Raw genomic sequence first — 27,473 nt, forward strand, 5'->3', positions numbered from 1 at the left:
AGTACAACGCTGTCCACATACTTTTGACTATATAGCCTATGTATTTATTATTCCATCTACATTAAGAGTTGGCACCAAATTAGCACCTTTTGTTTAATCCAGTGCATGATCCCTATGTATCTTTTGAAATGTGTGTGAACTGTGGAATTGTAATCGCTTTAAACCATCACTAAGAATGACACATCCTGTCTATTTTCTTCTGTTTTAAAAATAAAATTTTTTTGAAATATGAACAGAGCATTGATCATTTACCTCAGATGACAATTTAACCTCAGAACCTTAATTCCTTACAAAGTACAAAGAATTCAGTAAAACCAGAACAGTCAGACCTTTTTTCAGTTTATTTCCAGCTTTATCCATTGGGTCTTTACATGCATCTTTGCTAGCTTATACAGACCCTTAGTGGTGTTATCACAGATGTGCAAATGAGCTTTAAGAGTGGGGTTGAGGGGTTGGAGGGGGGTCCAGAGGTATGGTCCAACCAAAAAAAGGCTATACCACTGTGAAGCTTTGTCACAAGCCAAATGGAAACCTATACACAGGATGTACTGAATAAACCTCATCCAGTGACACCTCGGTCACTAATCATCTTTGTCCTTTGCTCCGTGCTTTAAAATGCGCGTGAATGCTACATAGTTGAAGTTGCCTTTCTTGTCAATTGGGGCCTCACGGAAGAGCTCGTCCACTTCTTCATCTGTAAACCTGTCACCCATCGTAGTGAGCAGCTCCCGCAGGTACTCCTCCTGGATCATGCCTGTAGGGGAAGACGTAATTCCAATAAAGGGCAAGTAGCAGACCTAGATCATTATGTATACCAGGTTGCTGCTATTACTGTTAAAACAAGCACAAACTACTTTTACTACTGAAACTATTAGTCAAGTAATCAATTAGTTGATTAACAGAAAATTAATCACCAACAATTTTAATAAGAGATCAACTATTGAAGTCATTTATCAAGGAAAAATGTCAAGAATTACCTGGTTACAGTTTCTATTGTATAAGGATATGATATGTTTCACATCAGTTTAATTGACACCCTGCCCTTGAGTCAACTGTTTTGATCAAGAATACTTTAAATCAAAAAAAAAAAAAAAAAAAAAGTCCTGACTGCATTGGTGCAGAGACATGCAGACAAACTGCATTACAAGGTACACTGCACATTTGAAACGTATTGACAACCTTGCTTCTGTCTCACTTAGCACGCAACCTCACCTGTGCCTTCCTCGTCGAAGCAGGCAAAAGCGTTACGGATCACATCTTCAGGGTCTGTGCCGTTCAGCTTCTCTCCAAACATGGTCAGAAACATCGTAAAGTTGATTGGACCCGGCGCTTCATTCATCATCGCCTCCAGGTATTCGTCTGTGGGGTTCTTACCTGGGAAAAGAAAAGGTCAGAGTAATCAGGACTGAATATACTGGCTCTCACCCAGTACCCATGCTTAGAGCATACCATCTACACGAAAACAGGTGCTAACAGACCTTCCTGCCTAGTTTTCCTTTCTTTATCTCAAATTTTTGTTACATTACTACTTAAGGGAATGTTTATTTATTGAACATCTTGCAATTAAGATAGCTGTAATGTCAGTGTTTTTACTACGATTGCCACCGTTTTCTTTGGTAAAGGAACTGAGGATTTTTCACTTCAATGTCTAAATGTGTGTAAATATATTGTTAGGTCTACCTAATGAGGCCAGCATGTCATGGAGGTCTTCTTTGTCAATGAAACCATCCCTGTTTTGGTCAATCATGTTGAAAGCCTCCTTAAACTCCTGGATTTGCGACTGATCAAACATAGCAAACACATTGGAGGTGGCGCGCTGAGGACGCTTCTTGGTGTTCTTCCCCTTGGCCCGTTTGCTCGACATGTTGACAGTTGGTAGGTCCCCCCTCCTGTAGTACAAATTATAGGAAGGCTGTGAACTAGAGCTTGACAATATGAGAGATATTTGAAAAAGATCATTTCTAATTTACTGGACAAAAGTAGCTCGATTAGATTTATAATGTACATTTTGTGTGAATGCAGATGAAACTGATGAAACACTTGAATGCATGTCACTCTGTGTTTATATAAAGACTTGGTTATTGCTTAAAATAACAAAATAACATCTGTGTTTTAAAAAAAAAAAAAGTCTAAATTTAATATCAGTTCTGGGTAAATATATCCACTTATGTAACCACTTATTGATTCAATAAAACTTTACACTTCATTGATGACTCTATATTGAATCCCTTTCAAATTATCTTAAGTTAAACAAAACAAGAAATTACGCAGCTTCATGTCTCAGTTTCCATTCTTTTACCGTGTGTCTTGTGTTTTTGTAGCCTATATTTGCTGATTATGAAATTACCCACCTGTGTTTGGTTGTCTACCTGTGTTTATTCTGTTATTATTATTAAATTGTACATACTTTTTGCAAATAAAGCATTAAAAAATAGAAATTGTTTGATGTTTTTTGAAAATGGTGACTTTCTCCATCCAGTAAGCACTAAACCAGGTCTGGCTTCAGAACCCATCATTTATACTTGTCAAATCTGGACTTGAATAACAAGTGACTGTTATAACACAGTTTCAGATTTGTGAAACCTTTATTCAATTTGTGAAAACACAAATAGGGGAGATTTTCTCTGCCTGCCCCCCAATATAGACCACATCAGACCAGGTCTAGATCAAAAACCACTGCATTTGGACATGTAAAATCTAGACCAAGTTAACCAAGAGAAGCTAAAGACTTTTTAAAACACAGTTTCAGATTTGTAAAACCTGCAAATCATAAGCAAACTTCAGCCTCGGGAGGAGATTGTGTTTTTATAGCAATTATGCTAGCGTGACCCTACCACAATAAAAAACATATAGGCAAACAACAAATTATTATTGAGTTGTTGATTTGCAAAAGCCTTTATCTATACGTTGTGCTGTAACAAATATCTGCTCGACAGCGTAAATGACGGCAAAAAAAACATTTTATTTCTTAGCTAGCTATGGTCCAATGTTGACCTTAAATAACTCAATGAACAGGCTAACTTTACAGATCTGACCGAGATCAATTCACAGGACATATGAACGAGCACTGGATAAATGAAAGCCAAATCACCCACCTCAAAAAATACAGGAGTTATTGCCAAAAAGCTGTGCACACAGGCACTTGAGCATCCACAGACTGATGAAGGGAAACCATCAATGTTTCATTTCCTGGTCCCCAAATTGACCAATCAGAGCCGAGCTGGAAGGTACCATCAGCCTGGAATATTCCATGTTGTCAATAGGTGTACTTCATGGTGTTTATTGTTTTTTGTTTTGTTTTTTTTTTACGTTGGATTAGATGAATGAGTTTAATTGGCGTGTGTGAGGGTACTGGTGAAGATGCTACATAAATACAGCTCTTATCTTTAACATTTCTTTGCCGAAACAACAAAGGCTGTGGTTAACATGTTTCATCACCAGGTGGCAGCAATTGCTTGACAAACTTGTGTTAATTGCCCAAATCAGGACTCCGCGGAGTATTTTTTGTTGTGTTTTGGTGCGTGAATATTCAATTGTCATACAAATGACCCACTTGTACTTGATTTTGTAGAACAGGATGAATGTAGATTGATCTAAAAAAAAAAAAATTAAGTTGAGAAACAGAACTTTTTAGGGAAATCGAGAAGAGTGGTATGGGGGTAACATTTTGGTTGGTTTAGCCCGGCCATAAGAGTTTATACACATATATGTGTTTATATATATTTTTTTTTTTTAACTTTAATTTTGTTTGGGTTTTTTTCCCCTGTCCAGACAGGGCACTAGTGGCTCCAATGGCTTTTGGCCGTCGTCTAAACGATGGCCCTTTGAAGACCTTTTGAAACGAGTCATTTCATCCCGCGCAAACAGCCCCTGAGCTGCCATCTAATTCTGCTACTTTACAACACCTACGATGTCAGACCGGAAATGCCCACTGTTCCCGCTGAGGTACTGAGCGCAGCGGAGGGGCCGGGCCTTGGAGACGCTCCTCAGCTCGCCCTCTGGCCCTTCACATGCCCTCATGGTCTAAATTTAAAACTACCCCAGCCTTAAAAGGTCCTGACGGTGTCTTGTGCATTCTGCCGAGTGGCAGCATTATTTTTGTTCTGTGGACTGCTGTCCTGTCCACTGCCCCTCACCCTGCTGCTTTGCCTGGATCCGGACTTGCTTTGGCTACTTTTGGAATAGCACACCCCTTCTCTTATTTTTTAATTGTTGTGGACTGGTGGATTCTTATTTGTGGTGAGTGATACATATTATTAATAAGTTTGTCTCTAATACTGAGAAATTGTTATTGTAGTTTATTTCATTTGCTCATATTTTAAAATTCCAAATCAGTAAGGCCTTAGGCCTACTTTCAATCTCTTTATTGATTTCTTTTATTTGTTTAATTTTACTTATTTATTTATTTTTTAATATCTTTAATTCATGCATTTTTACTGTCCTTCATACTAACAGGCTTTTGCTCATTAAGCTACTGTGTTCTTGTAGATTAGACTCCATGTGTCCTTGCAGTGAAATTTCATCCTCAATGAAGAAGAGCTTATCTCTTCTATTAACATTTGCTTTTACATCTCAGCAGTCAATGCTCATGGCTTACATTCCGGTTTACAGTCTGTAGCTTCTGGACAATTAAAGAGGTGTACACTGCCTGCTCTATTTATTGCCCAAAGACATAAGGAAAACAGAGATCAGGAAATACAGGTTTAACTCTGTTGTCATTAACTGCCGATCTTATAATTACCTTACCACGTTACACGGTGATGAGGCTGTTTTGTGTTTTCAAGCTGTCTAACTTTAGCAGTACCTCCTAGACTCAAACTAGTTGATTAGTTGATTAATTGAAGCAACAGTTTTGGAAATCTATTAACTGTCTGGCATTTTTGATTAGAAAAAAAAAAAAAAAAAGACAAACATTCACTAATTCCAGCTTCTTAAAAGTGAAAATCTGCCTGTTTTCTATGACACTGAACTGAAAACCTCTGGGATTTGAACTGTTGTTTGGACAAAACAAGCAGGATGAATATGTCAACAGTTGCTTTAGGATATTGTGACGGGCAATTTTCACTATTTCCTGACATTTTATATTTCAAATGAATAATCAAGAAAATAATCAACAATTTAGATAATAATGAGCATAATGTGTTACAGTCTTTGTACCTATTGAGTGTAATATCACTATAATCAGCCAAAGCTGGCAAACTAATCAAAACATTCCCACACATAACGTTTGACCCTTTTTACAGCGGATCCTCTCTTCAGCTATCAGATCTAACCACATTTTGTTCCCCAGTTCATCACAAAACCTTTTATATTTCCATGTGTGGAGGTGATTTTATCATTTAAATCCTGACATTATTTTTAAAGACACATTAGAGTTGATTTATTACCCGCTGCTTCTTCATTTAACACAGTAGAATTAGATTTTAACCAGAGCTAACGCTTCACATGCTCACACAAAATAAAAATCATAACGCCATCTTTACTTTGTAAAAAACATATTTTTAACTATTGCTGGTTGCCTTTCCTAAAACCTAACCACCACTTCCTGCCCTAAGCTAACCCCCGATTCAGAAATCAGTCTATAATAATAACAATGAGATTGATTTACAGAGCTGGTAAATTAAAGGAGAATCTGACATTACAAGTTGGCGCAGTGGCCCTCAGGATGTCAGGATCATTACAAGTGACGCAGCAGCTGCAGCAGCAGCAGCAGCAGCAGCATCACCATCACCATCACCAACACCATCAACTACATGAGAAGAAGCAGCAGCAGCATCACTATGAGAGCAGCTATTGCAAGAGCACCAAGTCGTCTGTTAGCAAGCAGTCGTTCACGACTTACAAGACCTCCAGCCATCGGTAAGAGGATGGGAGTGACACAGACGCTGATGGTTAACATTTGGAGAGTGTGAAATAAAAAATGACGCTCTCTTGATGTAACCTGCCACGTCCATAACCAGGGGAAGTGATGAATGCATTCAAGCAGACCTCTTTCAAATATTCAGCACTGTACTTTGGGTCTTATGTGAAGTATTGTCAGCAGTAGGAGAGGGGGGAAAAAAAACATGCAGCTCAAAGAGTTTTCATGGAGTGCAGGTGTCTTGCCCCTCCTCTGGTCTTCATCTACCCATAGACGTTCACCTATTATCATGTCAGGGAACACATTTTATACTCCTTGAGCCTTTTTTTGAGTCTAAGGGAGCAAGTTCAAATGAATTCTCAGGTCTTTCAGTGTTAGTCTATTCCCTAGTCTTCAGTTGCAATGTGCAATGAAAATGCAAGTCTTTCAGCCCTCTGAACGCTGAACGTTTTATTTTCCAAGCTGTTAATTTTACAAAACTCATTTCAATACCAAGGCCTTTACTAATAGAAAATAGCCTGTGTGACAGTGATGCATTCATTTATTCACTTTTTTAATTGTTCCATGTTTTTACCAGCTCAGTACTTAAGATTTGAGTGGTTTTTCTGTCAAATGTCAAGTCAAATTTGTAAGAAAAGTTGAGTCTCAATTAAGTGAAATCTCAAAGCGGTCAAGTCCTAGTCAAGGCTGAAGCCCTTGTTTTTGACTTACGTCCTTGTCTAGTCCAACGGTCAAGTCTTACATCTACAGCTCTGGGGCTGTTTTAATGTTGGTAACTATTAGATTCACTTTGCTATAATATTGTGCTTGTGTATTCTGAAATTAACTAGTATCTCTAGACCCTGCACAGGAGCCTTTGAAACACAGGAACACAAAGCCCAATGAAGGCAATTGTACAAAGGCGATTACAATATAGGATAAAGCTGGAACAAATTAATTTGCACATTTATGATTATCAATTAATTGGCTAGGTCATTTTTTTTCGAGGAAATATTTAAAATATTTATTGTTTCCACCTTCTTTTTCTTTTAATTCATTTATTTGCCTCAGGGACCATTGATCATACAAAATAAGCAATTCTAAAAATTCAACCTGTACTCACCATTTCCTGCTATTTTAGTGACCCAACAGTAAATTGATTAATAAGGAAAATAATTAGCATATTAATCAATAATGAAAATAATTCTTAGTTGCAGCCCTAATATAAGATATGAGCTATAGATTACTGCCCTTTCCAGCCTTAGGTTTCTGACACAGCTTTGCTGCAGGGATAAACATTAGCAAAAACCCAGGACATGTCACTGGAAGTTGGCGAGGAATTCGCCATGGGTGTACTGGTATACACAGTCATTTGTATGCTAATTTTTATTTAATTTCACTTTTATGGGAAATTCTGTGTTGGAATCAAACAAGGATCGATCAAAGTATATTCAAAGTCTAGCGTACGGTTTGTCTGAAAGGAAGGTTATCAGATCTATCGCAATAAGTCCAAAATCAATAGCTGCCAAGCGCAGAACGTCATGTATGTTCCATGTGTGTTACTAACACTGGTCAACATGTAATATGGTCAGAGTTTCTTTGTCCTTCAAGCTGCAGGGCTCAGTGTACATGTTGGAACCGTGATAGTTTTCAAAATGGGGTCAAGGGAAGGAATTTCAGCTGTAGTCAATGGCTGCCAGATATATTCATGGACAGCCGAGCTATTTCTGTAGAAAGGACATGAGACACTGCCACTAGGCCGACTGTAAAGACACTGTATGGAAGCTATGAAATTGTAAATGATTGTATACTGGCTTCCGAGGACTTTTAATAGTTAATCACCTTGGTTCAGTTTGCCAATCAAGTAGATTAACAAGTAAAATTTTCTTGGTAGATTTCACACCTCGATTCTGCTGGCAATCATTGATTTAAGAAGTTGGTACTTTTATTATTCAGATTTTGAGATTGACACACACTGAAGCTTCCTCAGACTGTAAAGAATTAAATGCTTTTATCAGCACCAAAACTTTTTATACCTTTGACTTTCTGAACCAAAGGCTTCCTTTCCAAACAGTTGGTGAGTCAGCAGTAGAAATAACCTCTTGGCACTGCAGAAATCTTTTGTGAGACTCTCTCCATCTGTCTGTCACTGCTGTGCTTTCAGCCCCTTCCACTGACTTGATGCTGCCTCGCCAGTATGGAATAGAGTTCATCAAAGCCATGCTGCACCGCTGCTCCTCCAGGCCAAATGGAGAGACTAGGGCGGACTTGGCGGAGATTATGAGTGAAAGCAGGGCTTTACAATGAGCCTTTCGAATCTGCTGCCTTTCGAATCCACCAGTTCTGGCTCCATTTATAAACCGAGCTGACAATAGGGAAGCCTGAGAGGCTGATAGGTAAAACTGTCAGGGTCCTGGTAGTCAGGGTGGACAGAACTGGACTATATAGCATATTCTGGCTGTGTTTTTATGTAACTGTCTTTGATTAGATTTTTATCATCACAAACACTTGTGGTACATACATTTAGTCATTAGTTTATTAGGTACACCTAGCTAAAACTACAACAGTTAGCCAACATTCATTGTTTTGGTGGGTGGACAAAATATTAAAAACACCTTTCAGTACAATGCAATATAGTTTATCAGCACCATAAACTGAAGCCTCCAAAATGATCATACATCTTAAATAATACGTCTCTAAAAGTTTCAGCAGTGTTTCAACAAATATTGAAAATCATAACCTTCATGAAGGTAGAATCTATCAAAACCAACAAAGTGTTAGAACATCTCTCAAGACTTTCCTACACAGCCCCCAAGCCCAATTGTTCCCGCTGAGGGCTTAAGTCTTTTTAAGAGAGGCACAAGTATATAGTTTTGTTTTAAAGAAAAGGCTCAGTAATTTCCTAAAACCGTGGGGCATTGTTGTTAACAGCAAGCGTTATTGAACAGGAGTGAATAGTGCATTTGTTCAGTTGCGCATTAATAGACATTTGGCACTATAATTAGTGTTTAAAGCTGCAGAACGGTCTATGTAGAATTGAATCAAAATTAACTGCACTGCCCATGTTCATTGGTTCATTGTTATGAAAGAACATGCCACTCAGTGCAAAACTTAGTTAGTAGGATCTACTGATTGTTGGATTTGAATGTTGGATAGAATGTGTAAGTAAAATACTGTAATTGGGAATGACTTTTGATGTCTGAATTTGTAGAATACGTGATGTGATTGTTGTCTGTTACCTCCAAGCCTGAAGACCTCTGTGAAGACAGAGAAGGGGCAGGAGGTGGTTAAACTGAGCCCGCTACCCAAGAGAGCCAAACGCACCTACCTGGCGATGGACACAGACAAAGAAGTTATCGGCTATGTTATTCCTGTATTTAGAGCCAAGTGAGTGAACAAAGTGCCAAACATATGACACATGACAGCGAATAATAAGTTAATCGTGAAAGAACACTACTATTAATACATGTTTTCTTTGCAGTTACTGATACCGAACATGTTTTTAAGACACTTCCCTTTCAAGCCTTTATCAAACCATGGTGGTTTGTTTTCTTTTAGTCATGACGTGGTTCGGGGTCTGATGGAGGCCCAGGAAGAGGTTACGGAAGAGGGGATTAACTATGTGGCAATGAGGAACCTATTTGTCAGGGAGGCCAGGGAGGCTCTGGATATAAAAGTGGAGAAGAAAACCAGGACAAAGCATGTCCGGGAATCCGCCGAACATCTGGAAGTGAGCAAGACGGTAAATCCTTTTCATTCTTTTGTTTGATTGATTTGCAGAGATAAGGTAGAATAGTCTCTCATATAAAGCCTAGAACTAGTACTGCACTAAATATCAGATTCTGGCTTCACTCTCTTGCTGCATAGATGGAGGAGTGGGCAGAGTTTCGTAGGAAAATGAACACAGACAGCCTGACACACCCTCCAGAGTTTATCATTAAGCCCCGTGGACAGACTGTCTGGGAAGGCAAGACTGTCAAGCTGCACTGCACTTTGGCCGGGTGGCCCAAACCCAGGGTTGCTTGGTAAGATGAGTTCCAAGTTAACTGGTCCCCACCTTCTCTGAGTCACAAGAAAGAAAGATGCTGATGAGAGCAATCAGTCATGTGTGAAGAAGTTTCCACCCAAAGCTCTTGTCATCAGCCAAGTCTATTTTCCTCAGTCGAAGCATGAACACACACTCCTCTGCAATTACAGACTCTGAGGACGATGGTAAAAATAAACCAGCTGTCTTTCTGCTGTCTTCAAGGTACAAAAACAATGTGCTAATTGATGCCAAGGCCCACCCTGAGAAGTACACAGCCGAGAGCAATTACAACATGCACTCCCTGGAGATCAAGAAGTAGGTAATCATCCAGCTCACACTGCATGACCTCAGTTAGAATTAATGAGATGCACCCAAAATGCACATTACCCCAAAAATAATGTTTTTTCTTGAAAATATTCTGCAGAATGTTAAATGCAGTCGAGATGCCAGTAATTCATCATGTGTGCATATTTTATTTTCAGCTGCGATTTCCTCGACACCGCTCTGTATCACATTTCTGCCCTCAATGTGAAAGGAGAAGTTTCCTCTATGGCTACCATTGTTGTCAAAAGTAGGTAACTATTTTTGTTGCAGATAATTGTTGCCATCTCTGTAGCAGCTCCTGTTCCTTCAGTTAGTGGTCGCAGTTTAAAGTCAAGGTTTAAAATAGTGCCATTGTAAACACAACATGATCCCGTTGTGCCTTGTGTCTATAGAGTCTTTTTCAGGGGTTGGATGGCACCAGTGGAAAAACAACAAATCCTAAAGCTCTTGTTCAAATAAAAAGTTACTTCTGGGGCCAGAATGTGTCTCTGTGTGTATTGTACTATTGTCAAATGTGTAATAGAGAACTCTCTTGTTACTGCTACAACAAGGTTACTGACTGATATATTTCTCCACAGGGTTCCAGGAGGGTGAGGAAGCAGGCCCACTTGATCCTAAACCACGTGAGTCAGTTTTAATTTTATTTTGTTTTCAAGTAAAATATGGCAACTTTATGTGTATAGCACGTTTGACATTTCACATACACAGGGTAATTAAAAGTGCTCTACATAAGACATAAAATAAAAAAGTAGAACTAAAAACTGCATTAATCAAAATATATTAATGCAGTTAATTATATCAACAACACAAAAAATTACTATGTGAAGTGAAAAAGGGGCCGCTCTTATTGATGAAGCCTCAGAGAATTATCACTCAACTTTGCAGTTCCCCGCATTCTAGCTTCTTTCGGCTCATTGTTTTGGTTTTTTGACCCTACTGTTTCAGTCTAACCACCCTCATCAGCATGCTGAAGCTCTCATAAACACACTGTGTGCTACCTGCCTTGCACTTAGCAGCTCGCTGATTGTGTAACTAGACAACTGTTTGCCATATCAATTTGACATTACATTTATTTGGCAGATGCTTTTGTTGAAAAGCAACTCACAGTGAGTGCATTCAAACTTGTAGGAGCAAGAGCGGGCTATCATCCAAAACTGTGTGTGTATGCCTAAAAAACAGATGACTGCAAACATGTTCAGTGCTACAGTACAAGTGCTTAAAGTTTTTTTTTTTTTTTTTTAATGAGACATAAGTAACTGCCACCTGAAAAGGTCGGATTTTAGTCTGCAGCGGGAGATGGGTAGTGACTCTGCTGTCCTGCCGTCATATTTGCTTTTAATAGTAGTGATTCTAATTTTGCATTTCCCCTTCATCTCTGCAGATGGTTTCTGCCTGGAGCATGGTGTTACCTTTGAGACCACCATCATTGACAAATTCGAAGTGGCCTTTGGCCGCGAGGGCGAGACATTGAGTCTGGGCTGCACTGTCATCGTTTATCCAACTGTGAAGAAATACCAGCCTGAGGTCGTGTGGTACAGAAACTGTAAGTTACAGATTAAAATGGAAACGGTGCCTAATGTTCCTTTTTATGAACTGTATTTTACCATAAGTATTGCACTATGTAGAGCCAATCACGCCTCTTTTGTTTTGACTTCTCCCATCAGCTGTGCCCTTGAAGCCCTCTAAATGGGTACACACCCACTGGTCTGGGGAACGTGCCACACTCACGCTTGTCCACCTCAACAAGGAAGATGAGGGCATGTACACCCTGCGTGTCAACACCAAATCTGGCTTTGAAACATACTCTTCTTTTGTGTTCGTCAGAGGTAAAGTAGCCGATGGATATTTCAACTACAGCCGTCAATTTAATTGCAAAAAGAGGGACTTTTGAAATTTAGCTTTTTAGTTTTGTATTAGATTGGAAATTGAATTAATCTATGAAGCTGCTGAACCACAAGTCTGCTGAATTGTATAGTTTTGATCAGCGGTGTTTTGTGCAAAGTAAAGCAACATATTACAGATTACCACACATACAGATTTGGAAGGGAACTGTTCAATTCTGCTGTGTCTTTAAGTGACACGACGCTCTCTCTGAGGTGTTTGGTTTCCCCTGAGGCATGCTGCTTCTATATCTGTCTGCATGTCAGGAAAGTTACCACAGAGTGTGTTCTGTTGCATTAAAATCTGCTGGTTTATGCATAACGGGGAATCTTTAGAATCTCCCTCTTATGTCACCAAGATATAAACTAATTTATCATAGCAAGATACAGCACTGCCACATATACTGTACTGTCAAGGCCTAAGTAGGTCAGGAAAATGGAAGCTGAGTATGTAATGGAGATCAGCCTGATTTAGAAACAGCACTACTTACAAGTGTGTGTGTGTGTGTGTGTGTGTGTGTATGTGTGTGTGCACCTCGCCATGCCAGATGCCGATGTGGAGGTGGAGGGGGTTCCGGTGGCCCCCTTGGATGTGCGCTGTCATGATGCCAACAAGGACTATGTGGTGGTGACCTGGAAGCAGCCAGCGGTGGAGGGCAGCAGCCACATCCTGGGATACTACGTCGACAGGTTGGTCAGTTCACTGTCCAGGGGTCTTACAATATTTTGTCCATGTTTCAAATGAAATCATGAAAGTATCATTCAGTTTCATCAATTTAGTTAGCCTATTACACAATTCTATATACAGGAAATACAGGAAAACTGGCCTTATTTTTTCGTATTTCTATGTTGAAAATGTTATGAGGGCACGTGGCACTTGCCCAAGTTCCTCCCAGATTTCTGTTGAACTGGCAGCTTGACAGATAAATGTTACCTTCCAGATAAATAACGCCTACACGCATTCCCACCTGCCTACTGTAACTGTCAGTCAGTCATTCCGTTACTGTGTAGGCAGATAATATCAATGAAGAGCAGTTAATTTCTGTAGCAACCACTGTAAATATCAATCAAGCCCTAATGAGAGAGATGGTTCCTAAAATCAATTTATAAGAAACTCTTATGCAGTGGAAATATGTTTTCCTGATAATCAAATCAAAGTGTTGCTAGTGGTGTTCACAAATCTAATTTATGCAGTACCTGTATGTGTTTTGTGTTGTCAGGTGTGAGGTGGGCACCCAACACTGGGCTCAGTGTAACGATACCCCAGTGAAGTACGCCCGCTTCCCTGTCACAGGGCTGGTGGAGGGCCGTTCTTACATCTTTAGGGTACAGGCCTTGAACCATGCAGGAGTCAGCCGTCCGTCCCGCGTCTCCGAGGCCGTGGTCGCCATGGATCCCTCCGACAGAGCTCGCCTCAGAGGCAAGAGTAAAAAACCAGATTACTGCTGACATGCTGCAACGAAGCCAACAACTGCGTTTTTTTAATTTATTTGTTTTATTTTTCCCAACAGCTGGCCCCTCAGCTCCTTGGACCGGGATGATCAAGTTTACAGAGGAGGACTCCGCTGGTATGATAACATCAAACTCTGTTATCACAATGGTAGAAGGAAATAAATACATTAAGGAGTCATCTTGTCAGACATTGTAATATTCAGATGGGTCAGCAGTTAATAGTGAACATTTTATACCGACTTAAAGAGCTGGGTAAGAACTGTCAAGTATCAAAATCCTGCATCAAACCTCTGCTCAAATTTGTAGTCTAGTTTACTGATTCTTTGATAGAAATTTCTTGATATAAATCAGGAAAGTTTTTATAGTTTTAGACTTTATTTTACTCAGGCAAGGTTCTTGTATGGCTGCTTGTGTTGAGAGAACATTAAACAGTGTTTATTGGAGAAGTCTGACATATTATCTTAAATGTAGGTATGTAGAAAAACATGATTACATTCCTGGAACTAAGGTATTGAAAAAAGGATTGTTTTGGTATCAGTAATGAAATTTTTCAAATGATATCCAGCCCAAGTGTCTCGCACCAACTTATAGATCAAGTCCCTTGGTTAAAGTGACTTCCTCCAAATAATATGAGGGTCCTCTTGCCTCTTCAGTGGGCGTTATCCCGGGAGAACCCTCCGATGTTGTGGTTACTGAGGCAACCAAGAGCTACGTGGTGCTCGCCTGGAAGCCCCCGGTCCAGAGAGGTCATGAAGGAGTTATGTATTATATTGAGAAGGTGAGGAGAAATGGTTAACTGCCTCTTGCAACTGGCTTTGAAATAAAATTATGTTGTAATATAGAAATACATTAGTTACAAAAAAAAAAAAAAATTCTTTGAAACACTGCTAATACTTCAATACCAAATTACCTGAGCTGAATTACCTGACAGTTCCCAAACTGGGGATCGGGACCCTACAAAGGGTTCTCAAGACACATCTGAGGGGTTGCAAGATGATTATTAGGATTTTTATTTATTTTACAGGGACAGTGTACATTGATCTGTGTGTTATTTAGAATGTTTGTGCCACTTGGCCAGATGTTAAATTAGCCATTAAAATAAAAAGGAAGGGAAAGGAGAATATTTATCTTTCTGCTGCACCAAATTCTTTTTGATTTTTCTTAATTTCTTCTAATCCTTACCTTTCAAAAATTATCCAAATGAAACAAGGGGGAAAAAAAAGAGGTTGGCTACTAAATATCACAGTTTGTCATAAGAGGTCACATGTCCAGTAGGTGTAGAATCACTCCTCTAAGTCACGACGTCTTGTGACTTGATCACTAATAAGCAAAGACAAGGATATCAGTAATCAAGGATAACCAGGATAACCATCATACCTTACCTTTTTAAAGTGTGTTTTAAATTCCAATTGCCAGATATCACTCACTACTGTCATGTTATCTTCTCTCTCTCTCTGACACGTCCCTGGCCCTCTGTCAACCTCAGTGTATTTCAGGGACAGACACCTGGCAGAGGGTGAACACTAGCATGCCAGTCAAATCTCCCCGCTTTGCCCTGTTTGACCTGGCAGAGGGTAAATCCTACAGCTTCCGTGTGCGCTGCTGCAACTCCGCGGGCGTGGGCGAGCCCTCTGCATCCACAGGAGAAATCACTGTCGGAGATAAACTGGGTGAGCCAGCAGGAAATGCATTTCTATTATGTATAGGTGTCACAGTTTATCAGGACATTCCTGCATTTGGGTGTTTTTTACTGTTGGAGCTTTCTGCATTAAGATAAGTTCTGTCTAAGTTCCCTCCCTGCTCACTGTAATTAGTATAACGTCCTTTCTTTCTGTCTTTCTTATTTTCTTACAACCCTCGTTCTGACAGACCTTCCCTCTGCTCCGGGCAATCCAGTGGCCACCAGGAACACGGACACCTCAGTGGTGGTCTCCTGGGGGGCCTCAAAGGATGTCAGACACCTGGTTGGCTACTATATTGAATGTAGTGTGGTGGGCACTGATGTCTGGATGCCTTGCAACAATAAACCTGTCAAGCAGACAAGGTTGGCAATTTTACTATTAAAGACGCAGTTTAAGTGTTGTCTCACAATTTACTCAAGCTTTTCAGCAAATTATGATTTTGTCATACAACCGTTTTCTGTTGCTGCTCTGGTGGTGAAAAGTACATTACGGTTTTGGGGTTTTTTTGTGTGTTCAAATTGGGTAACTGCGAACTGGCAATGCAAAGATGGAATACAGGTCACGATAATGAAATGTCATTTACTTTATTTTTCTTTGTTCAATTGTCACTATGATTAGCAAGCTAGCTAGCTTACCTACCACAGATAGCTGTGGCAGAGTTTAAAGGAACACGGTGTAACTTTTGCTAAATAATGACAGTTAGTGGATAATGAAAAATAATAAAATGTAATTTAACAGTAGCACAGCTAGAGAAGATTTAAAGTTAGTGAACTGACTCAGTAACGTCAGTTGTACAGTCAGTTATATCTACCCAAAGTTTGCTAACGTTAGCTACCATAAGCTGGTCATACCACACACAGTAAGGCTGTAGCTAGAGAATAACACCCAGGGTGTTATATATATGTTGAGTAATGTGTGTGTTTTATTGATTATGAATTAATCCTTTCATTTTTAAGAGGAAGAATGTGTTATTTTGTATTTCAAAAATTGAATAGAATCGTTTTTAATTTTGGAAAGTTTGCAAGGCTGATTAGCAAAGGTACTACAGTTACCAATTTTTCTAAGTAAACAGCAAAGATGCTTGCATTACTGCTTCATGGAATTAGTTAACTCTTTACCCCAGGCTTTAGTATAACCCACATGGCTCCATCCACAGAGATTTATACTATAATTTCTGCTTCCAGAGCAGCAAGGCCGCTAAGTAAGCTTTGTATTATTAAAAGTCCAATCTTTTGGTCGGTACTAGCTCTTTCCCCTATAGTTATTAAAATCATACTGAGTGACATGGAGACTCTTAACATTTTTTCTCCTTACTGTTTTTAGGTTTACGTGCTATGGCCTGTCCACCGGCGCAAACTATGTGTTCAGGGTGAAGGCAGTTAACGCTGCTGGATACAGCCAGAGCTCCCCCAATTCCGATGCAGTGGTTGTAAAGGCTGCCATCTGTGAGTATCCTCATCATAACTCATCTCCATTATTCACTTTGCCAGTAGTATTCAAGCCATTCTCTCTCTCTCTCTCTCTATGTCTCTCTCTCTCTCTGCTCCATCATCCCTGCTATTTTTTTAAAACACATATTTATCACAGGAATGACTGCTGAGAGGGTGCACTCGTTTTTTTTTTTTCTCGAAACACCTGCTTTAAATTCATATATTTCACACACGACCTGCACGTCTCTGCTCTTTGCCGCTGAGCCATGAGATCCTCTTAACTTGTCTTTCCTCATGAACCCTGTTAACTTTCATCACTCCTTTTCCTAACCACAAATATTTAATCGTTATTCTCTGTTACTTTGGATGTATTCTCTAAGGTTCTGATATAGTTGGCTGCCCAAATATCTCCTCTGCTAAATTCCTACATATTTTGAATTTCATGCATACAACTGGCCAGTTTATATGTGACTGCTTGTGGGTATATTTGCCTGTGCCTGCCTGAAAGACTCATCACTAACAGTGGATTTTGTAATTTGGCTGTTTCCCATTTTTTCATTTATTATTGACATGGTTAATAACAAAATAGATCATGCTTCACAATGCTTTTCATTTCTTTAGGTATTGATTTCTGTATAAATTAGATTTTGCTCGAGTTCTGCTTTGCTATTTGATAACTCTTCAGGGGTGTCTCTTGGTGCATGACCAAGGTGAAGGCTTAAACGCTGTGTTCTTAAAGAGCATGAACCTCATGAGAGTCTCGTCTGGCGTCGGAGACTTTCTTAGCGTCAGAGTTACCCTGCTTCTGGCCTTGAGCGTAAGTACATTATCCATCACAGTGACCTTTAAACAAGTTGGCTGCTTGTGTGCGCAAAGCATGTAGCATGTTCAGTTGTAGAACTTGTAATTGCTGTGATGTCTAAACACTAAGGACCAGTCAATTCTGTGCAATATTTGGCTAATGCCAACCATCTGTATAAGATTATGTATGGGACTGAATTTGTCATTCAAGGAAATGTAAATAAATAGGGTGTGAAGATCTGGAAATGATCTTCTTTGATCAACTTTTTCTCTTACAGTAAATGCTTACCAGCTTATGTACTCTATTTGTAGCCGTTCCTGGGAAGCCCACTGGTGTGACCTTGCTGGAGGCCGTCAAAGACTACATGGTGCTGGGCTGGACCAAGCCTGCTAACGATGGAGGTGCTGATATCAGGGGATACTTTGTGGACTACAGGACTGTGAAGGGAAACGTCGTTGGGAAATGGCATGAAATGAACGTCCAGGCATTGACTACAACCTCCTATAAGGAAAGTATTTTCACAAGCACCGATTTACCAAATTTATGATGAACTTGTTTTGGCTTTTGTGTGTTTTCTGTGAATGGAGAAATTGTTACAAGTCAGGGTGTGATCTGAGTTGCACTTTGACTTTAATGTCATGTTGTTTGCAGATGATGAAACACAAATAAGTTTATCTACTCTCTAATTATTAGAATTGACCTGTAATTCAGAGTTATATGAAAAATTATGTTTTTTTAATAATTTCTCATTATCTGCATTTGCCTTACTTTAGGCTGAGAACCTGAAGGAGAACGTCTTCTACCAGTTCCAGGTGCGCGCAATGAACATGGCAGGTGTGAGCAAAGCTTCCCTGCCCAGTGCATCTCTGGAGTGCAAGGAATGGACCATTACTGTTCCAGGTATAGGACAACTTTAGACAGACAATAAATTCACAAAAGTCAAGTCATGACGAGATTAATTTCAAGTGCATGATCACATGAAAGTGTCTTAAAACAGTTTCCATAAAGCGCTGAATGCAACTGAATTAATACCAAACAGTACAGCTGATAAAGGAGAAGATAAGAGCATGGTCCAAAGCAGGATAAATGCACAGAAAATTGTTTTGGTGGTAGCAATGATTATCACATTCAAGTGCATACTTACAACATTAACATAGAAAACGTCTTTTTTGCTATGCCAAAATGTATTTCTGTTCATGAAAAATAGTTCAGAAAAGAACATGACTTTCCTATAAGTTACCGTATGTAAGCAACACCGAAACAGTGCATTTTCCTCAAAATATTACATGATTAGATTTAACATGGTTTGTTGATACATTTTAGAAGTACGTCTTGAAATATAAATACCTTTTACTGTATTTGTATTCCTTTTTTTGAATGCTCATTATACTGTAAATACTGTGTATTTAAAATATGTTTTCTTTAAATGTGGGCAGCAAAGTCTAAGAATCCAACATTATTTAAAGTATCCTATAATTGTTCAGAAGCCCAGTGAAGAACTTTCTAAACTCCCCTCCCTCGTTTCTCCACCAAGGTGTACCTGTTGGTCTTCATGTGCTGGAGGTTCGTGACACCTCTGTCGTGGTCCTGTGGGAGCCACCTGCATTTGATGGCCGCACTCCTGTCAATGGATACTATTTGGATGTCAAGGAGGCCTCTGCTGGAGAGAAGGGCTGGAAGGCTGTCCATGAGAAGGCCAACAAGATGAAATACTTGAAGGTGAGGCAGATGAATACAGTTAATTGTAAATTGTGGTTTGAACAGCATGTCCTTCCTGCGTGTATCTTAGTGTGAAATATGTACGTCAAATATTAAATAAAGTTTTGTTTTTAACCACCTCTCCCATCGACTCCTTGTGTACCCATGCAGGTGACTGGGCTGAAGGCTGGTACATCCTACGTCTTCCGTGTGCGTGCTCAAAATCTTGCTGGAGTTGGAAAGCCTTCCGCAGTCTTAGGTCCAATCCTGGCCCACACTCGCCCTAGTGAGTGTGATTGTTATGTAACTCACACATTCAGTAGCATAGTGTTCCTATGCAGGTCTGGAAAAGTAGGGGAAATGGCTTTTTTTCATTACTGATACATGACTTAACTCTTTATAGAGCTGTAAACTGACTGTGGTATCTTATATTATGTTACCTGCTACTGTAATGACTGAAATCATGAGTTTAAGAACTGAAATTTGCAATCTGCCAGTGATGCGCACACACACACAGTAACCCTTTAATCTCTCTTCAGGCACCAAAGAGATTTATGTGGACGTTGATGACGATGGCGTCATCTCTATGATCTTCGAATGCTCTGAGATGAATGAAGGCTCCGAGTTTGTTTGGTCCAAGAATTACCAGGCCATAACAGACACCTCACGTCTGACTATTGTCACTGAACAGGGCAAGTAAGTGTCACATGTGTTCCCAGTTTGTCATGCAGCTCCCTGGGACACAAATGACTCTCCACTTCTGATTCCTCTTTCCTCACATCCTGGTGTCCTCATGTATCCTTGTCTCCAGGTCCAGAGCTATCTTCAACAGTCCCTCCCTGGAGGATCTGGGCACCTTCTCCTGTGTGGTCACCAACACTGAAGGCATCTCCTCCAGCTACACACTCACCGAGGAGGGTGAGTCAGCCGACAGTATTGGCATCTCTGCGCCTGAAACTTGATTCACTTGTTATGTCTTTCTTTTGGGTGATGTAAGTGCTAAAGGTGTGCTAGGGGCTCCTGTCTGTTATCCTGTTTCAACAGCTGCATCAAATTGAGCTCTGTTATTCAGTTCTGTTTATCTGTCAGAGATGCTGTAACATTTTAGGCTGTATGAGATAAGTAGCATTCTTCAAACCTTTGATAAACTTTTCTAAAATACTGTCAAATAAGAAAAAAGCAGTCAAGCTAGTTGGAGGAGTTATGCGAAAGGGGTAGGCAGAGGTCACGAAATTCACCATTTTGCTGCTCTTGCTGTTGTTATTTGACAGGTCTCATGCGTCTCCTGGACATCAGCCATGAACACAAGTTCCCTGGTGAATATCCCACAACAGCACAGATGTTACTAACACCACTTTTTTTTTCCACTTACCAAAGAATTTCTATTTTATTTTAGTATTAAATACAGGCATTGTTCAGAATATGATTTGGGAATTATCACTTTACTCAACAAATCCAATCTACAGGCATTTTGTCAGGGATATTGTAGTTACCAAGCCGTGGTTACTTCATGCACCATGTACATATAGAAAAAAGTACAGTTAGTTCTACAAAAGTTTTGACAAATATGGTGCTCTCCAGTTATTCCCTTCAAGAATGAAATGGCCATGGAGTTGCTCGAGAAGGGTCGGGTGCGATTCTGGACTCAGGTGGAGAAATGCACTTCTGCCTGCCAAGTGGAGTATGTCTTTAACGACGTCATCGTTACTCAGGGAAAGGTAGGAAGCATAATCTAAGCTAATTTGTTTCTTTTCATCATGTTGTCCCGTATTGCCGCATCTAATTTGGATCATCTTTCAAACACTGATCTTAACCTTATAAGTGATGGATTGGTGTTTCTCTCTGCTTTATTTCTTCCAGAAATACACAATGAACTTCGACAAGTCCACCGGCATCATTGAAATGTTCATGGACTCTCTGGAGGTCACAGATGAGGGAACGTTCACCTTTAACTTGGTGGATGGAAAAGCTAAGGGTACAACCAGTCTGGTGCTCATTGGAGATGGTAAGACCTCAAATGCAATTTTTACTTTCATATTGATGCTGTGCATACAGATTTGTCAGAATATTAATGTTAAATGTGAATACAGAATAGACACCCCAACCTGCAGCTTAATTTTAATGGCACACACTAAAAGCCATACTCTGCTGGGTGTGTTGCATTTACTGCAGTTAAAGTATATGTCCATTGAGGGGCAGCAGAAGACAACCTTTTCTTTGCTGTCATGTCTTCTTCTTGTTGCAGCTGACTTTCTGATGCATTTTAAAGTTATGAAAAAAATGTTATTGCAAGGGTTTAGAATCTGGTATATAACCTTTACATTTGCCGTTGTCCAGAATTCAGGGAGCTTCAAAAGAAATCAGAATTTGAGAGGGCAGAATGGATCAGGAAACAAGGTAAGAGCTCTTACTTCTCTTACATAAGTTTAACTCTAATTACACAAATCTGTTTCTCTAATTATTTTCCATTGGCTATCCACAGGTCCTCACTTTGTCGAGTACCTTGACTTCACTGTTACTCCAGAATGTGATGTGCTGTTGAAATGCAAGGTAGGAAAATCAACTGATTATTTCTACGGCTGTTAATATTTTTTAAAGGTAGGAGCATCACAACTGGTTGCAATTTAGTTGAGACAACTTAACCCCATTTCTCTTGTTTTGCTCCACAGATAGGAAATATCAAACCTGAGACTGAGATCACCTGGTCTAAGGACAACATTGAGATTGCGGAGGATGATGAAGATGCTAAGAAAATCGAGAGAAAGGAGGGCAAACTGACCTTTAATATTGGAAAGGTCAGCCCATTAGACAGAGGCCCTACTTTGTGAGGCGTTGTGAGCTTATGAGTAAAGAGTTAGAAGCGATGCTTCTGATGCAGCTATGCTTCCGTCTTAATGTAGACTAGATGCTATGCTACCAACCCTCCCTCTCTGACACACAGAATCATAAATGATGAAATACTTTCAGAATATATACATTCCTGAGTCCTGCTGGAGTGCTGCTGGAGTCAGCACATCAGCATGTCATCCTCGGGAATCAGAATAGACGTATTGGGTACAACTGTCTCTCTATTTTTAAAGCTTTTCCTTTTAATTCTTATTTTGACATTGTATATTTGATATAATAGGTTTAAAGGTCATACTTTTCAACATTTATGACCATATAGTGTAAATGCAGTGTATGGTTTATCTTTGTGGTTAATTCATTCACTTCATTTCTAACTATCCGATTTAACTCCTCTGGCCAACTTACTCAAATGCTTAAAAGCTGGAAAAGCTATCCTTTTTTGAGGATATCAGTCTGGTCTGTCAGTCAGTGCCAGTGAAGTTATATTGATGTTTCAAGGTATGATTGCATTGGAACTGTATAAATACTATTCATAAAGAGAGGGTTAGTGTCATTGCATGAGCTCAGGAGAGGGGGTGTGTTCATCGCCACTCCTGTCATTCCCATTTGCATTAACTGGCTTATCTGTCTAATTCACAGTGGGTAATTAAGCAAGAGAAACAGAACGAAAAAGAAGAAAAAACTCCACCTGCAGACGATGTTCCCCCACCGCCAAGACCCAAAGTCTGGATATAATCTTTGCTGCCATAAGTTGATGACTATAATTTCTCCATGTGTCCTCCTCGTCTTACCTTCTGCATGTTTTCCTTTTAACGCCTGCAGCCCCCTGGGTGGGACAAAAGCTTGCCTTTTCGGTTTAGTTGGTCTCTGTCTGGCTGTTCTACTGTCTGTTATCTATCCCAAGAATTATACTGTATACTCCTCTGTTTTAGGTAGAAAGGGAATTCATTGTTTTCTCAAGGATACTAAAGTTGCTTTTACTTCAAACTCTAGATCTCCAAGAAGGATGAAGGTATCTACAAGGTCATACTGATGGACGACAGAGGCAAAGATGAGAGCACCTTCAATCTCACAGAAGCAGGTAACGTCTAATTTTCAATTTATGAAAAATTGGGAATCATTGGGACTAGTCTTGCAAAAAAAGTGTTATCAGTGAATATGACATTATGTTCTGTTCTCATCTTTTTTTTTTTTTATTATTTCCCAGGATACCAAGCTATAATGAATGAGCTGTTCAGGGTTATTGGTGAGTCATTAAACTTCACACTTACCAAGCAATAATGAAGCACCACACATAGACCACACATTACAGACAACCACAAGATGGAAAAATATTGTACACGTGGGCACCATGTACAATATTTTTCCTCAGCATGAACTATTAACAGCTAGAAATTGAAATATTGTATGCATTATTATATACCATTACTCTATGTGGTTTCCATGGGATTTAAATATATACCTGTTTTTTGTTCTTTTCCTTTTAGCCCACTCCTCTAGTGAAATTAAAGTCCTCAGTACTGAGCATGGCATCGTCCTCTACTCCATGGTTACGTATTATGACAAAGACCTGCGTGTTGGTTGGCTCCACAAGTATGTAAATGACCTCATCCCCTTGCTGTATGCTACATCCTTTTCTGATTTCCTGTCTGTCATACTCAAGCACTTGTCATGAAACACTGGCACAACCCAATATGAACATAATAATTTTAAACTAAGTAGTTTAATTCAGTTGTTACCAAACTTGGATCCTGAATCTGTCAGGTGGCCATGAGATGGATAACAAAAATGGCCACTAACTACACTAAGTGAAATAATGAGACTAATATTGTAAAATATTTGCTTTTGTTGACTTTATTCACCTATTTATCAGGGACAGTACACATTAATTAACAACAATATGTTGTAAATGTGTCAGATTTTGCCTAACCCTAATAACAAACAACAGACAAGACTAAACATCACAAAGGACTAAAAAAAAAAAAAAAAAAAAAAAAAAGTCTAACAAGAAAATACTAAGGAGACATGAAGCGCACATTCCAAAATACACACACACACACACACACACACACACACAAAGACAGACACTCATGAAAAGAATAAAGCAGAGACAAGGCAATCAAGATTAAACGACACACATAGCATGCAGATTTCAAATATAATACATAAACGCTGGACATGGCAGGAAGAAAATATATCAAATATCATGCTGGCACTCTTGTTTCTCCAATACCCAGTTTTTCAGCTTTCAAGCAAAATTAGCATTGGTTAGGTTTCTCGACTCAGGAGGAAAGTCTGTTCTGGCCAAGTGATGCTCAGGAGAAAAGCCTGATTGACCAGATAAACTTTTCCTTTCTGGTATGAAGCAGTCACCTCTTTTGACAGCTGTAGTGTACCTGCTTGTAGTTTTCTTCACAAATTCACTTAAAATGTATCAGTATTTTGCAACTATTATGGCAACTGAATATTTGACCAAAGTATTCAAAGTCCAATTTTTTTGTTGCCGCTTCCATACACAGACAGTTCCCGATGACTAATACTGCACAGTAAGAAAGTGTTTAAAATGGACTATTTTGACTATAAGTGTCATTCTTAGCTCCAGAGTATAATCTTCTGATGAATTCTTGGAAAACAATCCACACCAGCAGGCAATGATACAGATCACGTGTATCAGATCTCTCAATTTTTTTGTAATGCAGGGATGATTGTGCAGATTTTAAGGGTCAGCTCCAATTACTTCTCTCCTATATGAATCGTGCTTTTCAGTGTACTTGATCATATCACTGTATACTTTTTCGTTAGTAAAAAAGACCTGCATTACATGATCTCTATGTTCCTCATTTCCACATCAGAGATGCTAAGATCGCCGCCTCAGAGAGAGTTAAGTCTGGAGTCACAGGAGAGCAGCTCTGGCTTAAGATCAATGAGCCCACTGAGAAGGACAAAGGCAAATACACCATGGATATCTTTGATGGCAATGATGGTTTAAAAAGAGTCTTTGAGCTGACTGGCCAGGGTGAGTAAAAGATTTAAAGTTGAAAGGAGAAAGATGTTAAAGATGAGACAGCTGTATCTCATTCATTTTGGCTATTTTTGCACTTACTGTATGTAACTAAATAATAAGAAGTTATTTATTTATTTTTCTTGTGCAGCATGGGAAGAGGCATTTGATGAGTTCCAAAGGCTCAAGTAAGTAAACAAACTCATCTGACTCAACCCTTCTGCTGTGTCATTCTGTATTTCTGTCTGAATAGGATGTTTACACAAATAAATAGTAACAGGCATCACAAACTTAAAATAGACTATGTACTTTGAGAGCCCTTTCAGAAACACTCAAAATAAGTTTTCTGTCATTGTATAGCTAAGGGGGGGGGGGGTCTCAAGTCATCTGCCTGTGATGCCATTTTAAGATGCTTCTGACAATGTCTGTCTCGTTCCTTCCGCAGGGCGGCAGCGATTGCAGAGAGAAGTGAGTTATTATTTCTTCTCTGGTTTCTCCCAAGAGACATCATTCTATGAAATTATGTAACATTCACTTGGATATGGAGGATACTTCAGTTTTTAATAGAATTAACTTTGGCTCAGTGGAATTTGAGACGCATGAGTCTGCTAGTCGTAATATTAAGATCTCATTCACAGAAATGGGCTTTTCTGGAAATTAAATATTCACAACATGGAATTGAAGAAATTATTTGAAACTCATTCGTGCATGGAGTAGAGTTAAAAACTTTGTAGATTGTTTTATGAAGGATTGTGCACTCCAGTTTGAAAGTCAGACTCAGGTGAATATTATGTTGTACACGGACAAATGCACAACAGGTTGACTGACTGCCTGATGGTTGACATTTGCTTCTTGGCTCACTCTTGTATTTCTTGTTTAGATCGTGCTCGTGTTGTTGGAGGCTTACCAGATGTGGTTGCAATCCAAGAGGGCAAGGTAAATAAATTAGATTTTCACTTTGTTTATACATTATGTTAAGCTCTTTGTCTCACCTTCCACTTTCAATTTCATTGTATCACTCCCTGGCGGATCTCGTTCCCATGAATTCTCTGAACTCTGTTTTTGAATTCAGTTTTTATGAAAAACATCAAAACCCTGCAATCCTCTTCTTCTCTTTAGTCCCTGAACCTGACTGGCAATGTGTGGGGTGAGCCTGTACCTGAGGTGTCCTGGACAAAGAACGAAAAGGAGCTGATATCTGATGGCCACTACCAACTCAAGTTCGAGCATGGGAAGTTTGCCAGCATCACAATTGCCGCCGTCAGCACGGCTGACTCTGGCAAATACGCCCTCCTGGTCAAGAACAAGTACGGCACAGAAGCTGGCGAGTTCACCGTCAGCGTCTACAACCCGGAAGATGAGGAGAACAAGGAGGAGAAGAAAGACTAAAGGATGATCCAGGGTGATGAAATAAAGTAGAAAAGGTTAACGACTGGGCTATCTCCAAAGCGTTTTACCCCATCACATGCCGGTGCGCCAAAGCGGTTTAAATAAATCATGAATTCGCCTGCTTCCTCCTGCATCTTTCATGTGCTGGGCTAAAGAACTTTGGGCACAGCTTGTCAAAGAAGCAAAATTGAATGTGATACAAAGAGAATGATTTCTGTACTTGTAGTTGCTTGGCATATCTTCTGTCACTTCTAGCCACTATCAGTTAATGTAATGTATGGGAAATGGTTGACCTGTCATTAATCTTTGGTTTGAAAACAGTATGAAGGGCAGTGGAAGCAAAGCACTGCTTTTTTAGAATATTACAGTATAACATTTGGGTAACCTTTGACCCCTCAAACAATGTCACGCTGAGGTTTATGTACTGTAAAAAATAAAGGATAATAGGGATGCGATGAACTTCTTATCAGCTATGTGCTTTGTGTTGTGAGACATGGGGGAAAATGTGTCAGTGGATATGTCACAATTTCTAATGATTAGAATTCTGTGTCTATTTATAAACAGCAATTATGTTTAAATTGTCCTGTGTGTATGTGTGTTATGTACCTTTGATGAACTGTTTGCAAACCATAAGTGTCAGTCATTACAACAGTTCGTCGGAGAGGAGGAGCAGGTGGATCCTGATGGCATGTAGAGTAGTGTGAGCGTGACAGAGCACATGTGACAGGAAACTGGTTCATTCGAGGTGTCTCTCACAGCCTACAAAACTCTGGGCAAAGAGGCACTGACATAACTGGCATACTTTTGGAGGTCTTTCTGTAGAAGTAGTCAGGAGTGTCATACATTGTCAGAAAAAAGTGGGGGGAATGTTGTATTTCAGGTATAATAGCCAGAAACCATACACACAAACTGTCCTGCAGCATTTAGTTTGAGGCTGTGTATCTAATGAACCCGTTAAACACAACTGTATTGTCTCCTCAAGGCACTCTTTATTGTAATAAAACCCCGTCTGCTTTTCCCTTTTTATTTACATAATCTCCCATGAACACATCACGCCTCACCGAGGTCACCTCTCATTCAGAAGAGAGGTGTGATCCTTTGT

The 27,473-nt window shown here is 39.6% G+C and overlaps 2 protein-coding genes across 5 annotated transcripts; one reads left to right on the plus strand and one right to left on the minus strand.

Annotated features, from left to right (window-relative positions):
- Positions 1–322: 322 nt before the first annotated feature.
- myl12.2 (myosin, light chain 12, genome duplicate 2) lies at positions 323–3,220 on the minus strand. The gene is made up of 4 exons (XM_040143134.1): positions 3,096–3,220; positions 1,681–1,889; positions 1,213–1,374; positions 323–754 (listed from the first exon to the last, which is right to left on the minus strand). Exons 2-4 carry the CDS (start codon positions 1,862–1,864, stop codon positions 582–584), a joined length of 519 nt encoding a protein of 172 aa, XP_039999068.1. The 5' UTR covers positions 1,865–1,889; positions 3,096–3,220; the 3' UTR covers positions 323–581.
- Positions 3,221–3,320: 100 nt separating this feature from the next.
- Positions 3,321–26,830, plus strand: myom1a (myomesin 1a (skelemin)). Of its 4 annotated transcripts, XM_040143125.1 has the most exons (39): positions 3,321–3,517; positions 3,772–4,239; positions 5,611–5,859; positions 9,086–9,226; positions 9,398–9,581; positions 9,707–9,864; positions 10,089–10,181; positions 10,349–10,437; positions 10,769–10,813; positions 11,572–11,733; positions 11,855–12,016; positions 12,619–12,760; positions 13,291–13,490; positions 13,582–13,638; positions 14,176–14,300; positions 15,009–15,192; positions 15,392–15,566; positions 16,528–16,649; positions 17,748–17,944; positions 18,210–18,336; positions 18,971–19,155; positions 19,306–19,420; positions 19,674–19,830; positions 19,946–20,052; positions 20,406–20,450; positions 20,716–20,852; positions 20,995–21,139; positions 21,472–21,531; positions 21,617–21,684; positions 21,804–21,929; positions 22,621–22,704; positions 22,975–23,062; positions 23,189–23,227; positions 23,469–23,574; positions 24,834–24,997; positions 25,134–25,170; positions 25,428–25,450; positions 25,863–25,918; positions 26,102–26,830. In XM_040143125.1, exons 3-39 carry the CDS (start codon positions 5,666–5,668, stop codon positions 26,369–26,371), a joined length of 4,569 nt encoding a protein of 1,522 aa, XP_039999059.1. In that variant the 5' UTR covers positions 3,321–3,517; positions 3,772–4,239; positions 5,611–5,665; the 3' UTR covers positions 26,372–26,830. The 4 variants fall into 4 exon arrangements, with proteins under 4 accessions (XP_039999059.1, XP_039999061.1, XP_039999062.1 ...); XM_040143127.1 differs by lacking the exon at positions 22,621–22,704; XM_040143128.1 differs by lacking the exon at positions 5,611–5,859 and having other exon boundaries at positions 3,322–3,517.
- The last annotated feature ends 643 nt before the right edge of the window (positions 26,831–27,473 follow it).

The sequence above is a fragment of the Xiphias gladius genome, chromosome 14 (genome assembly GCF_016859285.1).
Source record: "Xiphias gladius isolate SHS-SW01 ecotype Sanya breed wild chromosome 14, ASM1685928v1, whole genome shotgun sequence".
Taxonomy (NCBI): domain Eukaryota; kingdom Metazoa; phylum Chordata; class Actinopteri; order Istiophoriformes; family Xiphiidae; genus Xiphias; species Xiphias gladius.